Source organism: Paroedura picta, chromosome 1, assembly GCF_049243985.1.
Source record: "Paroedura picta isolate Pp20150507F chromosome 1, Ppicta_v3.0, whole genome shotgun sequence".
Taxonomy (NCBI): domain Eukaryota; kingdom Metazoa; phylum Chordata; class Lepidosauria; order Squamata; family Gekkonidae; genus Paroedura; species Paroedura picta.
In genome coordinates, this window is record NC_135369.1 from 94921731 (window position 1) to 94935491 (window position 13761).

A 13761-nucleotide genomic window follows, 5' to 3' on the forward strand; every position below is an offset into this window, starting at 1 on the left:
CAGGAAGGCCTGGAGGATCATTGTCCATGGGGTCGCGATGGGTCGGACACGACTTCGCACATAACAACAACAACATTTTGCTACAAGCTTATTTAGACATTACACATATTTTACCTGGGTTTTGCCACACTATATTTCTACTTGCTACTGTATTTAGATGGCATAAACAAACTTGGTTCAACTGACCTAATGAAACACATACTGAATTAAATTGTCTTCTACATTTATTCTTAGCCAGCGAATTAGCACCCACTGGTGTGACATGGTAGAATCTGCAGATTGCTAACAATTTGGTTTGGACAGGAAATGATACAGAGAACAAAAAGGGAATGTAGCATCTCTCATGGCAGAATTGACAGACGGTACAAACAAATTCCTTATAATGCAATAGAGCCTCAAAACTTCTTATGACCAAATATCTGTAAATTAAGCTAACGGACAGGAATTTCAATTAACATTTATTTATGAAACCAATAAAACACAATACCTTGTCTATGAGGAACTCTAGCTTGTTGCCTTTGGGAAGGATTTAATAATCTTGACTGCTGTTTTTGCTGACTGGTGGACACCGAGGGAGTGGATGAGGAATGTGTTGGAGAAACAGAGTGAGTGGGATGAAGATGAGAGGGTACAGAAGACGATCCAGGGGAGCGAGGCAAAGACAAATTTATTTTAGGCAAGATATTTGATTTGTTAGGAGTCTGGGAAGACCTGGAAGTTAAAGTAGATCTAGCCAAAGGTGCAGCATTCGATATTTTGGATGTGGGGCGTTCTTCCTCCATTTCTCCCTCTTGTTTATATTCTTCATCAGGAAATCTTACTTTGTGTGGCAGAATAGGTGATTTATTTTTATCACTAGCAATATTTTTCTCCTGTTTACTATCTCTAGAAATGGAAGATGACCATCTTGACGCTGAAGATGACGTGGGATTTTCCTCTGTTTCTGACTGATCATAATCTTCATAGTTATCATTATTTGAAAGTGACTGATGCATTTTAGAGTAAGCTGTTTTGGGATAAAGTTCAACTTTTGTTGGGTTAGGCTGAATGAGTCCATATTTTTTGTCTGTTCGGGATGCTGCCCTAGTAGGGAGTTTAGAGCCTGACTGAGAGTGAGGTGCTGAAGAATGAATCTGCCTAAGATTAGTGGAGGATGCTTTTGAAGAAAAAGAAGTTCCTCTACTGTACTCATGGGCTTTGGCTACGGCACTAACAGAGGTAGATCCTGGTTGAACATACTTGGATTCTTGGGAAGTCACAGGTAGTTTATATCCATCAGATGTATCTTCATTAGAAGTAATAACCTGTGACCCAGTAGGCTTTCCTGGTGATGAACTTAATCCTCTCGAGGAGGTTAAAGATTCCCGCTGATTTGGGGATCTTTCACCTGATTTACTAGTGTGAGAATCTGAATGCTTTAAAAGAAAGGAGTCTGTATTTCCCTGAGATAAGGATGTAGATATTCTCCTAGATGAAGAAACATTTTTGATAGGTACTGAAAGAGAAGCTCTATGTTCCTCTTTAGCATGTGTCCTTTTATAATAATTTTCACCTAAACTTTCAGCTTCCTCATCCTCCAATTTTTCTTTATTTTGGGAGGATGCCATTGTGAGGCGGCTTCTAGAATTTAACGAGGGTTGATGCTGTAACTGATCAGTTACTGCCTTTTGGTAGCGACTAGGTTCTGGACGGAGTGTTTTGCGGGATAAAGCATGAGAACTTCCTGTTTTTTTAGACAATAATGGAGTTTGAATTGACTTGGGAGACATATCCTCTTTTGTCTCTTCAGGCTGGTACACAGAACCAGGAGTTTGTAGAGGAGTTGACTTTTCCATAGATGTCCTTGAAAAAGTGTTGGTGGAGGGGCTTGAGCCTCTGAATCTTGTACTCTGGCCATTTGCTAACCTTTGAGAAGCACTAGAACTGGAGCGATGGTTTATTCTGCTTAATGATGGAGGCTGGCCAGATTCTGAGGTCAATGAGTCTTTGCGTGAAGAAAATGTTTTTGCATCTTTGTTTTCCCTTTCTTCACCAAGGCTTTCCTCTTTTACATTTGTTGGATTAGATTTGCCAGTGGGCACAATTATATGAGAGTTCCTTGGTTCTGTCAGAGAACTCCTCCTTCTAGAATAGTCCAGTGAAGAAGACTGTCTAGAAAAGGATGATGAATAACCATGGTGAGGAGTTGAGGGTAGAGGATGCTCATCTTCACCGTCCAGTCCTTTATGCTTACTAGTTTTGGCATTAAATTTGTGAACACTATCTAAGGTCAAATGTGAACTAGACTGAAGCTGCACCTTTGATGATGGTGTAGAGGAGGGGGCTTCAGAGGGCTGCATCCTGGCATCTTGAACGTTACCAGCTTTGTTTGCAAATCGGTTGGCAGTGAGAGCTGATCTGTATTTGAACAAATTAAAGCGTTCAGACACAGGTTGGCCTGAGGATGATCTAGATGAAGATCTTTGTCTGTCCACTTCATCTTTTTTTCCGCTGGTGTCAGTGTTATCATCAGAATCTTCTTTTCCATTAGGCTTATTTGTAGCAGAAGATGAGGCATGTGAGTGAGGTAAAGTATGGGTAGCAGCAGCAGAAACAGCAGAGGTAGCTACTCTTGAATCTCTTAACGTGTGGCGGCTGAAATGAGAGAGAGGCTTTCTTTGCATAATTGTAGCTGACCCACCCTGAGGAGAAGAAAGCCTATAACTTGGTTTTTGCTCTTTTTGTTCTGTTTCTCTACTCTTGTAAGTGTCAGGAGTATCACTGGTATCAGAAGGAACTAATTTATTAGAGGGATAACGGGAATGTTTTTGAGAACTTGTAGATGAAGGGTTAAGCACCTTGGCTGCATGACCCACCTTCTGAGATGCAGAAGGTTTGTGATCTAAATTTAGAATCAAATGAGTATCTTCTGGAGTCTTAGAAGACATTGCTGAAGTTTTCTCCGTACTATCAAGTTGATCATTACCTTCATTATCATCAGGCAGATTATCTAAAGTGACTTCAAGGGAAGAATGATGGTTAGAGCTATCATGCCTGGTATTCTTTGTTTGACTTTCTGTATCTTTAGGTGAGGAAGAAGATGCCAATAAAGAGACTGAAGTGTGGGTTGAGGAGGAAGAGGATGATATCCTTTGCTTATCAGGACTTATCTGCCCATTTAGTACAAGTGCCCGTGACCTTAGTGCGGTTCTACCTGAGGAAAGAACTGAATGTGGAGACTTGACAGGGGAATGTAATCTAACATTGCTCTTAACATCCTGAATTTTGGATGGTATTGATGTCCTACTGGCAGAAACAAGATCACTAGTGCCTTCAGCAGAACGAGAATCAGTTTCTGGTTCCATTCTTTTTCTAGAAGATAGCTGAGTTTTAGGGGAGATCGAACTACCAGATAAGAGTTTATTCTTGAAGTCAGAAGGAGTACTTTCTGAATCTCTTCCATGAAGAACACTGGATGAATGACTTGAAGTATGCTTAGAAATATTTTCAGACAAGACAGAAGAGGTTCGGAAAGTTGGGAACGGCTCAGTCTTCCCAGGTGTTTTAATTTCCAGTGCATCTTCAGTGTCTGTTTGTTGACTGGATTTTGATTCAGGTATACTGGCTGGGGGAAAAAAGAGCTATATTAACACAGATTATAAAAGAAAAGAACAAATACCTCATAAAAATCAATAGTCCTTATCCTGAATTTGCAACTTTTGTTTAGCAAGCTAAAAGAGCCAAAGAATTAAAGCAGAAAGGAATCTTCAAAACTATGCCAAACTTAGAAATTGGATTCAAACTTTATAAAATATAAACTCAAAGTATTAGGACTTAAGACATCTGGTATCTTTTCTGTGTACATTTGGCAGGCATTGGACATGAAACAAGTAGTCAACTATTAAATACTGTCAAATACTAAAAAATTACATAACACTATCTCTGATATTAAATACCACTGCATGCAAACTGTAAAATATTACATATCAAATGCTATGTAATATTTCACAGGTATACTGAAATCAAGTATCAAAGTGAAATATTGAAATAAGACATCATCAAATCTTATAATGTCATCAAATATTTGAAGACGTTTAAGCATTCAAGCATACAGAGAATAAAGGTAAAGGTAAAGGTATCCCCTGTGCAAACACCTGTGCAAAAAGGTATCCCCTGACCCTTGGGGTGATGCCCTCTAGCATTTTCATAGCAGACTCAATATGGGGTGGTTTGCCAGTGCCTTCCCCAGTCATTACCGTTTAACCCCCAGCAAGCTGGGCACTCATTTTACCGACCTCGGAAGGATGGAAGGCTGAGTCAACCTTGAGCCAGCTGCTGGGATTGAACTCCCAGCCTTATGGGCAGAGCTTTCAGGCTGCATGTCTGCTGCCTTACCACTCTGCACCACAAGATGCTCTAATACAAAGAATATCTGACATTAAATGTTACAGAAAGAATTGGGAGAAACTTAATGTAGTTTACCTCAACTCATTTTTTCTCTTAATTCACTGAATGCTTGCAATTATTTTCTGCATACATATTATATTATTGCTATTGCTCGGCATGGTCACAATAATAAAATCAGTGATACAAATGACAGAAAGAAAATTGGTAGATTGAACCACAGAGATACCATGCTTACTTGCTGGCAGAACAACACTGAAGGCTTTAGACTGAGGGCCTTGTCCCCTCCTGTTTCCTGCACGAATTTTGAAAATATATCGTTCCCCAGGCTCCAAATCATCCACTATGGCAGACGTACTTTCTCCCGGGTAGGTAATGGACTTTGCGCCGAAGGGCTTGAGAGCAGGGGCGTATGAGAGAATGTATTCTGAAATGATTTGGCAGACGGTTGGAAGGAGGAAACTGAAAACAATCCTGTTTCCAGCGGACAGACTGTATGGGTAGGATGAATTAGAACGTGCATTACTAAAATTAATACACTGTCAATGCACGTCAAGTCAACAGCTGGGGTATAAAAGACATACATACACAGTAAGTTGAACAAACATTTTATCAGCATTTTAACATAACGGCCCAAGTATATGTAAATGATTGCCCCAGACTCTATCACTACTGCAGCCATCAAGATACTTTGCATACACATAAGCAACATAATGATTCAGCTATTTACAAAAACAAGACAAAAGGCTCCCAGACTAAAGCTACACTGTTAATGCAGCCAAAAAATATCACCATACAGTGGTTTTTATTACCTCTGTTGTTACAACTCCACAGATTCTGACAAATAACATATTCAGCATCACAACCTTGATCATCATCTAACAAAATGGAAATTAGTGCTACATGACTTCATCCTGCCTCACGGAAGCAGCATGACAACCCAATCTATGGGGCTTCTCAGCTCTTCCCCACTCCTGTATCACCACGATAGGAAACCGAGGCAAAGCTGGCATGCCAGCTCTGGGTTGGGAAATTCCATGAAGATAAAGCCTGGGGAGAGTGTGATTTGGGGAGGAAAGAGACCTCACAAAGTGTAATGCTGTAGAGTCTACCTCTGCATGATGGCTTGAAAACTTGTACGTATGTTCCTTAATCTTAAAAAAAAAAAAAAACACCTTCTGCAGATATAGTTATAGAATTCTAGCCCAGGACTCGCTCTGATACACAAGCAATGAATGCAGGGGATTTCTTCATGGGAAAGCACTCCTAAACATACAGTCTGAAGTAAGCGTTTTCCACACAGGGACAGGCTTGTGGCATTTCCCTTTGCTGCTGCTGCTGCTGATACCTATGCAGTGGCAACGGGGCTTCCACATGGCAAGGTCCTCATAGTTTGCCTGCCTCAGTTCCCTAGCAACAAACATGAGACCCTTTTCAAGTTGTTTGCTGTTTAAATCAACATTTGAGTATCATTATATTGTTATAACACATCATTCTGTACATCAGAATGACACTGCTTCAGAACCTGACCCTAAAGCCTAGTTCCCAAAGCAAGTTTCTTCCCTTGACTTCCTCCTTGGTGATGGTAAAGAAGCAAATGCCTTGTGAGAGCTGCAGGATTTATATTTTACTTTTTAAATGACAAAGATAGGTGGAGGGAGCTACTGTATTAACAAAATAATAAGAAACTGACTCGATGCCAAACTTTTAGAAGGTTGTGCAGTACACAGTGTTAGTGTCCAATAGCAATAACTATATTGAACAGGCATTCTTCATAACGGGCAATATTTAGACAAAAATAATCTTCTTGCAAAGGCAAAACTTCAACGCAAATTAACTTCTGGCTCTTTTCCCATGAGTTCTAAGCCAGAAACCAGAGTTACTTAAGGCAGCTGGAACAAACAAAAAATGTGTATATGACTCCAATGAAAATATTGTGGAATAACTAAAATTAAAGGACATTTTAAAAGCTAGTCGATACTAAAATTAAAGCTACAATCCAGATTTTCCATCGCATAAGAGAGAGATGGGAGAATATCATCAAGCCCATTTAAGTAACAGGAAATGAAGCTAAACTGGGGGTGTTAGCTGAGAGTGATGAAGGGCAGGTATTCCCAGCCCTGGAATTTCCAGCATCCCACAGACAGAGATCCTTCCTGCTGCTGTTCTATAAGCCACAGGTAGAAACCATTTCCAGCACTGGCCAATCCACAGCAACTCCACCCTCAGCTTCACTCCAGATTCTTTCAAGTCCTCCCTACTGTGTAGAATTGGTGGGGAATATCATGCTCATCAATCACATCTGGAAACCAAAGGTGACAACCCTAAAATCCTGGGGAAATGTAGTCTGCTAAGATGCCACAAATTCATTTATCTAACACGCTTCCCCAAAGATGATTATATATTTGGCTCCATAGAGAAGAAAATATCTATTTAACCAATTTAGATCTCTGGTGTAGATAAGCTATGGGATGCAAAAAATCAAAGGCACTGTGGCTGAAAGCAAAACTGTACTCTTCCACTACTTCAGTGTCCCATTAATCACACTGTATGACAAATCATGTCAGTTTGGCTGCAAGCTATCAAGCAGCAGAGTACAGCTTTACTTTAAGGTACAGCAGAAGGATTTTAAGGCCTTAAGCAACATCATACATATTGCAGTTCAGCTGGATGACATGACTAAATATTCTATTTTTTATTCAGCAGCTTTTGGTCCAGAACTTTTAAAATACTCTAATTTCTTCTGCTACATATTCACTGAATTTCCACCTACCTTTTACTCTTCCTTCACTCTCTGGAAGAGCATCCCAGGTTGCAGTAACAGACGTTGTTTTGCCTTTTATCAGCAAAACCTCCAGGTTTTCAGGAGCACTTGTGGGAGCTGTGAATTATACAGCAGAAGCCCACCACCCACAATTAGAAAATAAGTAATGAAATTGCACAGGATAAATCGGTTTCTCCCAGTGTTTGCATCACACTACATTTCAAATAAAGTACTGCATGCATGAAAATACATATTGCTCTGTAATCAATGGGAACTCTCTACAGTGTGATAGCTAGACCTTGAACTGAATTCCAGGAAATCATGGCCTATTTTTCTCCACCCAATTTCACAATGGCTCAAACAAGCAAGAGATAATCCAGATGGCAGCAATGAAAACAAAGTGCCTGGAAGTAGTGCTTTTCTGCAAAATGACCAAAGGGACTGAACCTATTTATTTAAGGGGGGGGGGAAGCAAAGGCAGGTAAACACAACATGAAGCAATTAAAGCTTAGGGAGAGAGAACAACAATTTGCCAACCCAGTAGAGAGAGAAAAAGCATTATTTTTAATTGCTAGAGGAAGCCAGATGCATGGATCCCATTTGAGGCAGCAGAAGAGGCAACAGTGCAATTCCTAAACAAGGTTACATCCTTCTATACTCACTGACTTCAATGGACTTAGAAGGATGCACCACCCATCGAATGGTTACAACTTTTACTCTTTTCAGTGGAGGCACTTCCAGGTTTAGCTGCAAGTCTTCATGTCTTGAGTCACTGAATGCTGAGTTGTGTGTACTCACGAATGGAGCAGCCCTAAACCAACAGCTGATAGTTACAGGCCCTGCAGGAGCTTTTGGCATTCCACAGGGCCTGTAATATGGAGCTCTTCCACCAGGTCTATGGATGAAGCCAGTGGTGGAAGAAAATCTGATGGGCCTCCCTAAGGAAGATACTCCACCATGCTCTGTTCTATCTGTGGTAGTCAGCAGATGCTGCCCTGCTGCCCCAGCAGGGGAGCCATTCCATAGTGGGGGAGGGCTTGTTTTTTGCCACCATGCTTGTGTGTTGTGTTTCTAATGTTAATTTTAAATTGGGTTTTAATGGGAGTTTTATAGTATTATGGGGGTTTTATTCTGTAACCCACCACGAGCCAGTGTGCCGAGAGTGGCAGGGAACAAATTTAATTAAAAATAATAATAAAAATCACTCTTTCACATATATGGATGAACTTGAACACTATACATACCAGCTTCCGGGGTTCTTTGGTAAACAGAGGCACTCCATTTGCCTTCCTTTTCCCCCTGTGAGATACGAACCGCAAATTCATACATGGTATCTGGAATCAGTTTATCCACCAGTACTCGTTTGTTGGACACTTGCTTATAATCCCACCTTGCTGATTCACCTTTCTCTCGATAACGGACAGTGTACTGCCTGGGAATACAGAGGAGAAACTATTGTCATTAGAATGAGAGCACATTTAAAATCTACCTATGCAAATACATATCCAGTCAGCAGACTGGCTTGCTTTATTACTGAAGTGCTTGGTAATTCTATATGGTTAGCAGAAAGGACAAGTTTCCTTAGGTCTAAACTTCATGACACATCTATGATGTAAACTCTTAATGCTGTTTCACAAAGGCTTGTGGAAGTGCTAGTGGAGGAATTCATTAACACTTATTATAAGTCTGGTTCAAAGCACTTCTCTTGCTTCCATTTGCACAGATGGAAGAACATTTAAATTTACTTCTTTCATAGATCTCTAGAAAAGAATTGGTTCAAGGTATCATGCCATTCAACAACCCCAAGAAATGTTATAAATATAACCCTCTGCTATAGGCAGCTACTTCCTTTTCCACGGACTCTCCCACTGTACTCTACTGTTATAATGAATTATGAGCACAGAAAAGCTTTCACTAAGACACATCTAGATACTTTACCCCTTGCAGTTTCATAAGGCATCTTCAATGGGATTCCATGTAGTGAAAGAATTTGTTCTTGTGACTATAGGTCTACTGAGGATTTGTCCCATGTCACATTCCACTGCTTGATATTTGAGGCTGAGTGCAAAAGATTTTTGAGGACCATTATATCTCATTTCCCAAGAATGTCAGATCAGGATAAACTAGTATTGCTACTTGTAGATTGGGATAAAGTCATGTTTTTTCTGAGTGCCAAGCTCTATTACCACGATCATAAAAATAAAGATTACAATGGAGCATATTGAAGGATGCATAGTTGACCTCAACACTCTACTAAGGGTCAGATTATAAAATGTATCATCATGTTGTTGTTTTTTTGCAAGACGTTAAATGATTATTATATATTTTAATCCCTATACAGTGTGTGGGTATTTGATGGAATCATTGTGTTGTTGCTATGGCTGATGCAGTAGACTGTTATAACTGCATTTTTGTGCAGGGACCAGAAATTTAGCAGAACATTCCATGCAGTCTGACAAGACTGTAGTTCTCAAACATGGGGAAATGATGAAACAAGTCAGAATCCTTTTCAATCTTGTAGTGGCAATGAACAGTATAGAATCCTCAATTCTTCCTCTGATGCAACATTCCATAACAGCCAGCCTCAAAGGCAAGGAAACTGGTTATATCAGAAGTATGCATGCCATCTTTCCACACACACTCCAAAGTTTTCCTAAGGTGCTTTTATCCTGGTGTTCATTTCGTTCTCTAATGTGATAAACTAACAAAGGAACCCCAGTACTTGTTGAATGATTTTCTATTCCTCATGAGTGATACAGTTGTGAGTGTCCTGCACAGTGCAGAGGTTTGGACTAGATGACCTAAGAGGTACCTTCTAACTCTATTATTCTATGATTCTATGAACAGTATTACTTTACATAGTTCCTTCTCTCATAGGGGCATAACCTACAAGTACTGCATCATTCACAACCCAGATGGATATAGGTCTTGTGGGTGCAACAGTATTGATAGGTCATATCTAGACCTCAACTGAGAAGAAACCAAAAACTCATCATCATAGCCTATCAATTGGTTCAATGTAAAAATCTCACTATTTTTATATTGGCCCATAGCATTAAATCACAATATTTACAATTGCAATATCCGTTGGTATCTAAGTATGGCCCTGTGCCCCTAGAAACTCTAACTGAATTGATGCAGAAAACAAAGCCTACAATATTTCTTGATAAATATTTGATGCCAATTAATAAATTGATATGCAGTCTCAATAATAATTGGAATAACTCAGGATGTTCTCAAAAATTATTTACATTAATTATAGTTCACCTTTCGTAATTGGACTCAAGGCAATTTGCACAGAGTGAGTCAATATGGAGTTAGATTGACCTATTTTGCCAAAATATCCCTTAAACATATTATTTGAACATGTCCAGTCAGACTCCTTTGGGCAGTGAAAACCAGGGTATAAAAACCAACTCTTCTTCTACTGGGAAGATGCTATTCGGAAATGTCACCCCTCTTCACATGTCTCAATGGCGCTTCTGGGCCCCCTCTACAGTTCCCCCATCTTCCATGCTATTGGTCTCAAATTTGCTTTGTTGTGATGGTCTTGGAAAGATTGCAGCAACACCAAGGTGGTATCCATATGGAAAGGGAAAGTCTACATCTTCCCAGCTCCACCCACATCAGCATTATTTTCCCTGCTGCAATAGCCTTTGATGGGTACTCCCAAAACATTCCTCCTTTCTCAGATTGTAAATTGCAAACCTCACATACTTACTCATGAGTAAACATTCCCAGGGCAGAAGTATTTTCTCAGCACCCTGGATTCCAGAGGGCCAGCAGGAGGGCGTTTCTGGGCCTTCTGAAGCCGCCCACCCCCAGAAGGCACACAGAGGCTGCCCCAGCTCCCCAAGAAGTCCTCTGAGTTGAAAGAGGACAAGGCAACTTACTGGCAGCAGGGCCTACTCTGAGGCTGGCTTCCCTTCCACCCAGCAAACTTCTGAAACCAGCAGGAAGTTGAAGGTGGAGAGCTGACCCCTTGCTAAGCCCTTCCTGGCTAAGGGCTGCCTCTTGATTGAGCTACCAGGGCAGGCCATTCCTGGATGAAGGCCACCATTTACTCATGAGTAAATATTCCCAGGGCAGAGGCATTTCCTCAGCCTCCTGGATCCCAAAGAACCAGCAAGGGAACATTTCTGGGCCTTCTACAGCCCCCACTTCCAGAAGACACACCAAGGCTGCCCTAGCTCACCCTCCTCATTTCCTCCAAGGTAGATAGAGGCCAGGAGGCCAAGGCAAATTACTGGTCACAGGGCATGCTCTGAGGCTGGCTCCTCTTCCACCCTGCAAACTCCTGAAACTGGCAGGAAGTTGGAGGTGGGGAGCTGATCCTGGCTGAGGGCTGCCTTCTAACTGGGCCTAAACTACCTGGGCGGGCCATTACTGGATGAGGGCCAATCAGGTAGTGGGTGAACACCCAGTTTGGATTTTATAAGATTTACTGATGATTAGAGTTAACATACCTTGAAGTAGCAGTCCTCTGTTTCTCGGAATCTGACCAAGTAACAAGTACAGACTGAGAGGACATTACTCGAACTGTGATGTCTTTTGCCTCTTCCTGCTCCTCCTCCTCTGAAATGAAACCGTATCAGCCTTTTAAATACTTGAAGATGGTTATCAGATCCCCTCTCAGTTGTCTCCTCTCCAGGCTAAACAGACCAAGCTCCCCCAACCTTTCTTCATACGTCTTGGTCTCCAAACCCCTAACCATCCTTGTTGCCCTTCTCTGGACACATTCTGGTTTGTCAACATCCCTCTTCAACTGTGGTGCTCAAAACTCCAAGTGAGGCCAAACCAGAGCAGAGTAAAGTGGTACCATCACCTCCCATGATCTGGACACAATACTCAGTTTGATACAGCCCAAAATCCCATTTGCCTTTTTAGCCACTGAGTCACACTGCTGACTCATGTTCAGTGTATGGTCTACTAAGACTCCTAGATCCATTTCACACATACTACTGCCAAGACAAGTCTTCCCCATCCTATATTGGTGTAAATGGTTTTTCCTACCTAAATGTATAACTTTAAATTTTTCCCTATTGAATTTCATTTTATTTAGTTTAGCCCAGTTCTCGAGCCTATCAAGATCATCCTGTATTCTGATTTGGTCTTCTGCTGTGTTTGCTACCCCTCCCAGTTTAGTATCATCTGCAAATTTAATAAATACCACCACCACCACCCCCCCTATTAGCTCAGACACAAACTGGCCTTAGAAGACAGCTAAATCAATTAAGTTTATATTGAAAAAGGTATTTATTTCATATCAAATGTGATAAAAAAGATTGTGGTCTTAACTGAACACATCAACAAAAACAGATGATGGATGGACATTTGTTTTTTTATTTATTTATTTATTATATTTATATACTGCCCTCCCTGGAGGCTCAGGGCGGTTTACATAAGAACAAAGAACAGATGATTTAAGTATCTAGGGGTCATTTTTAAAAATCATTTAGGTTCACAGAGTCATAGAATCATAGAGTTGGAAGGGACTTCCAGGGTCCTCTAGTCCAACCTCCCTGCACAGTGCAGGAACTCACAACTACCTGGCCAAAAGTACTGATTCTAGCAAAGAATTAGCATACTGTATTTTGGACATTATGATGTCATTTACTAATTTGCTACTAATTTACTTTCTACTTATATCTGTACTCTTATGATCCTTGTTCCATTGTCTGAGGAAGTGTGCATGCACTTGAAAACTCACAAGAATAAATCTTTGTTGGTCTTAAAGTTCCTATTGGACTCAAATTTGTTGTGCTACCAACACAGCTATCCACTTGGCCCATCAAAGTCAGTCTTCTCAATTCAGACTGGCAGCAGCTTTCCAAGGTCTCAGGCAGAGGCCTTTCACATCACCAATTGCCAGAACCTTTGACTGGAGGTACCTGGGATTGAACCTGGGACTTTCTGCATGCTAAGCAGATTCTCTACCACTGTCATTTCTTTGGAAGTGAAGGTAAGGGTGAAGCTTTCACTGAAATAAAAGGAGGAGACTGGGCTGAACTTAATATCTTCTGTTTGCTTACTAAATCAGAATGAAAGAAAACTGTTGTTGGTCTCTTATGAGTTATGGAGGTTATCCTTGAAAATTTAGTGAGGCCTCTACTGAGGGGGGAGGGTTTACTCCAAGATTGTAAATAGTAGTTGTCTTATTATTCTAGGTTGATAGAAGTGGATAAACAACCTTGTCAACTAAGAGTCCCCTGTGCCTCTTGAAGAAGACAAGGAGCTCAAAAACTCCTTAGTGAAGGCACTAAAATTATGATGGAGCTATTTAAGTTGAAAGGAGATATGATTCAATTCCTGGAAAACTGACACTGTCTCACCAGTAAGGAGACAATGATCTCCTCTCAGTAAAAAGTATTTTTGAGAGTTTAATTCATATTCCCTTTCTCACATGGGCAGCTTGGCTTGCCTTCCTCTAGTAATTTATGAGAATCAGGAGGAATCTGGAAATGGTAGCTTGGTGATGACTGAGGAGATACATTTTGCTTTATTTCAACATTTTCAAATCTATTTAAAGAGGAAAGAGCAGAGAAAACAGATATTTCACATGAACAATATCAAGTCATCAATTGTCAGTAGTTTAGTAATCTTGCCAGTAAACA

At 40.7% G+C, this 13761-nt stretch overlaps 1 protein-coding gene across 2 annotated transcripts in view; it reads right to left on the reverse strand.

Moving 5' to 3' along the window:
- Positions 1–13761, reverse strand: part of FNDC1 (fibronectin type III domain containing 1) — a 103678-nt gene that overhangs the window by 45300 nt on the left and 44617 nt on the right. For both annotated transcript variants that reach the window (XM_077348502.1, XM_077348493.1), the window contains exons 4-8: positions 11614–11722; positions 8392–8579; positions 7157–7264; positions 4622–4810; positions 488–3604 (exon numbers count right to left, since the gene is read on the reverse strand). In XM_077348502.1, the coding sequence (XP_077204617.1) occupies positions 488–3604; positions 4622–4810; positions 7157–7264; positions 8392–8579; positions 11614–11722 (3711 nt within the window). The remainder of the gene's footprint in view (positions 1–487; positions 3605–4621; positions 4811–7156; positions 7265–8391; positions 8580–11613; positions 11723–13761) is intronic.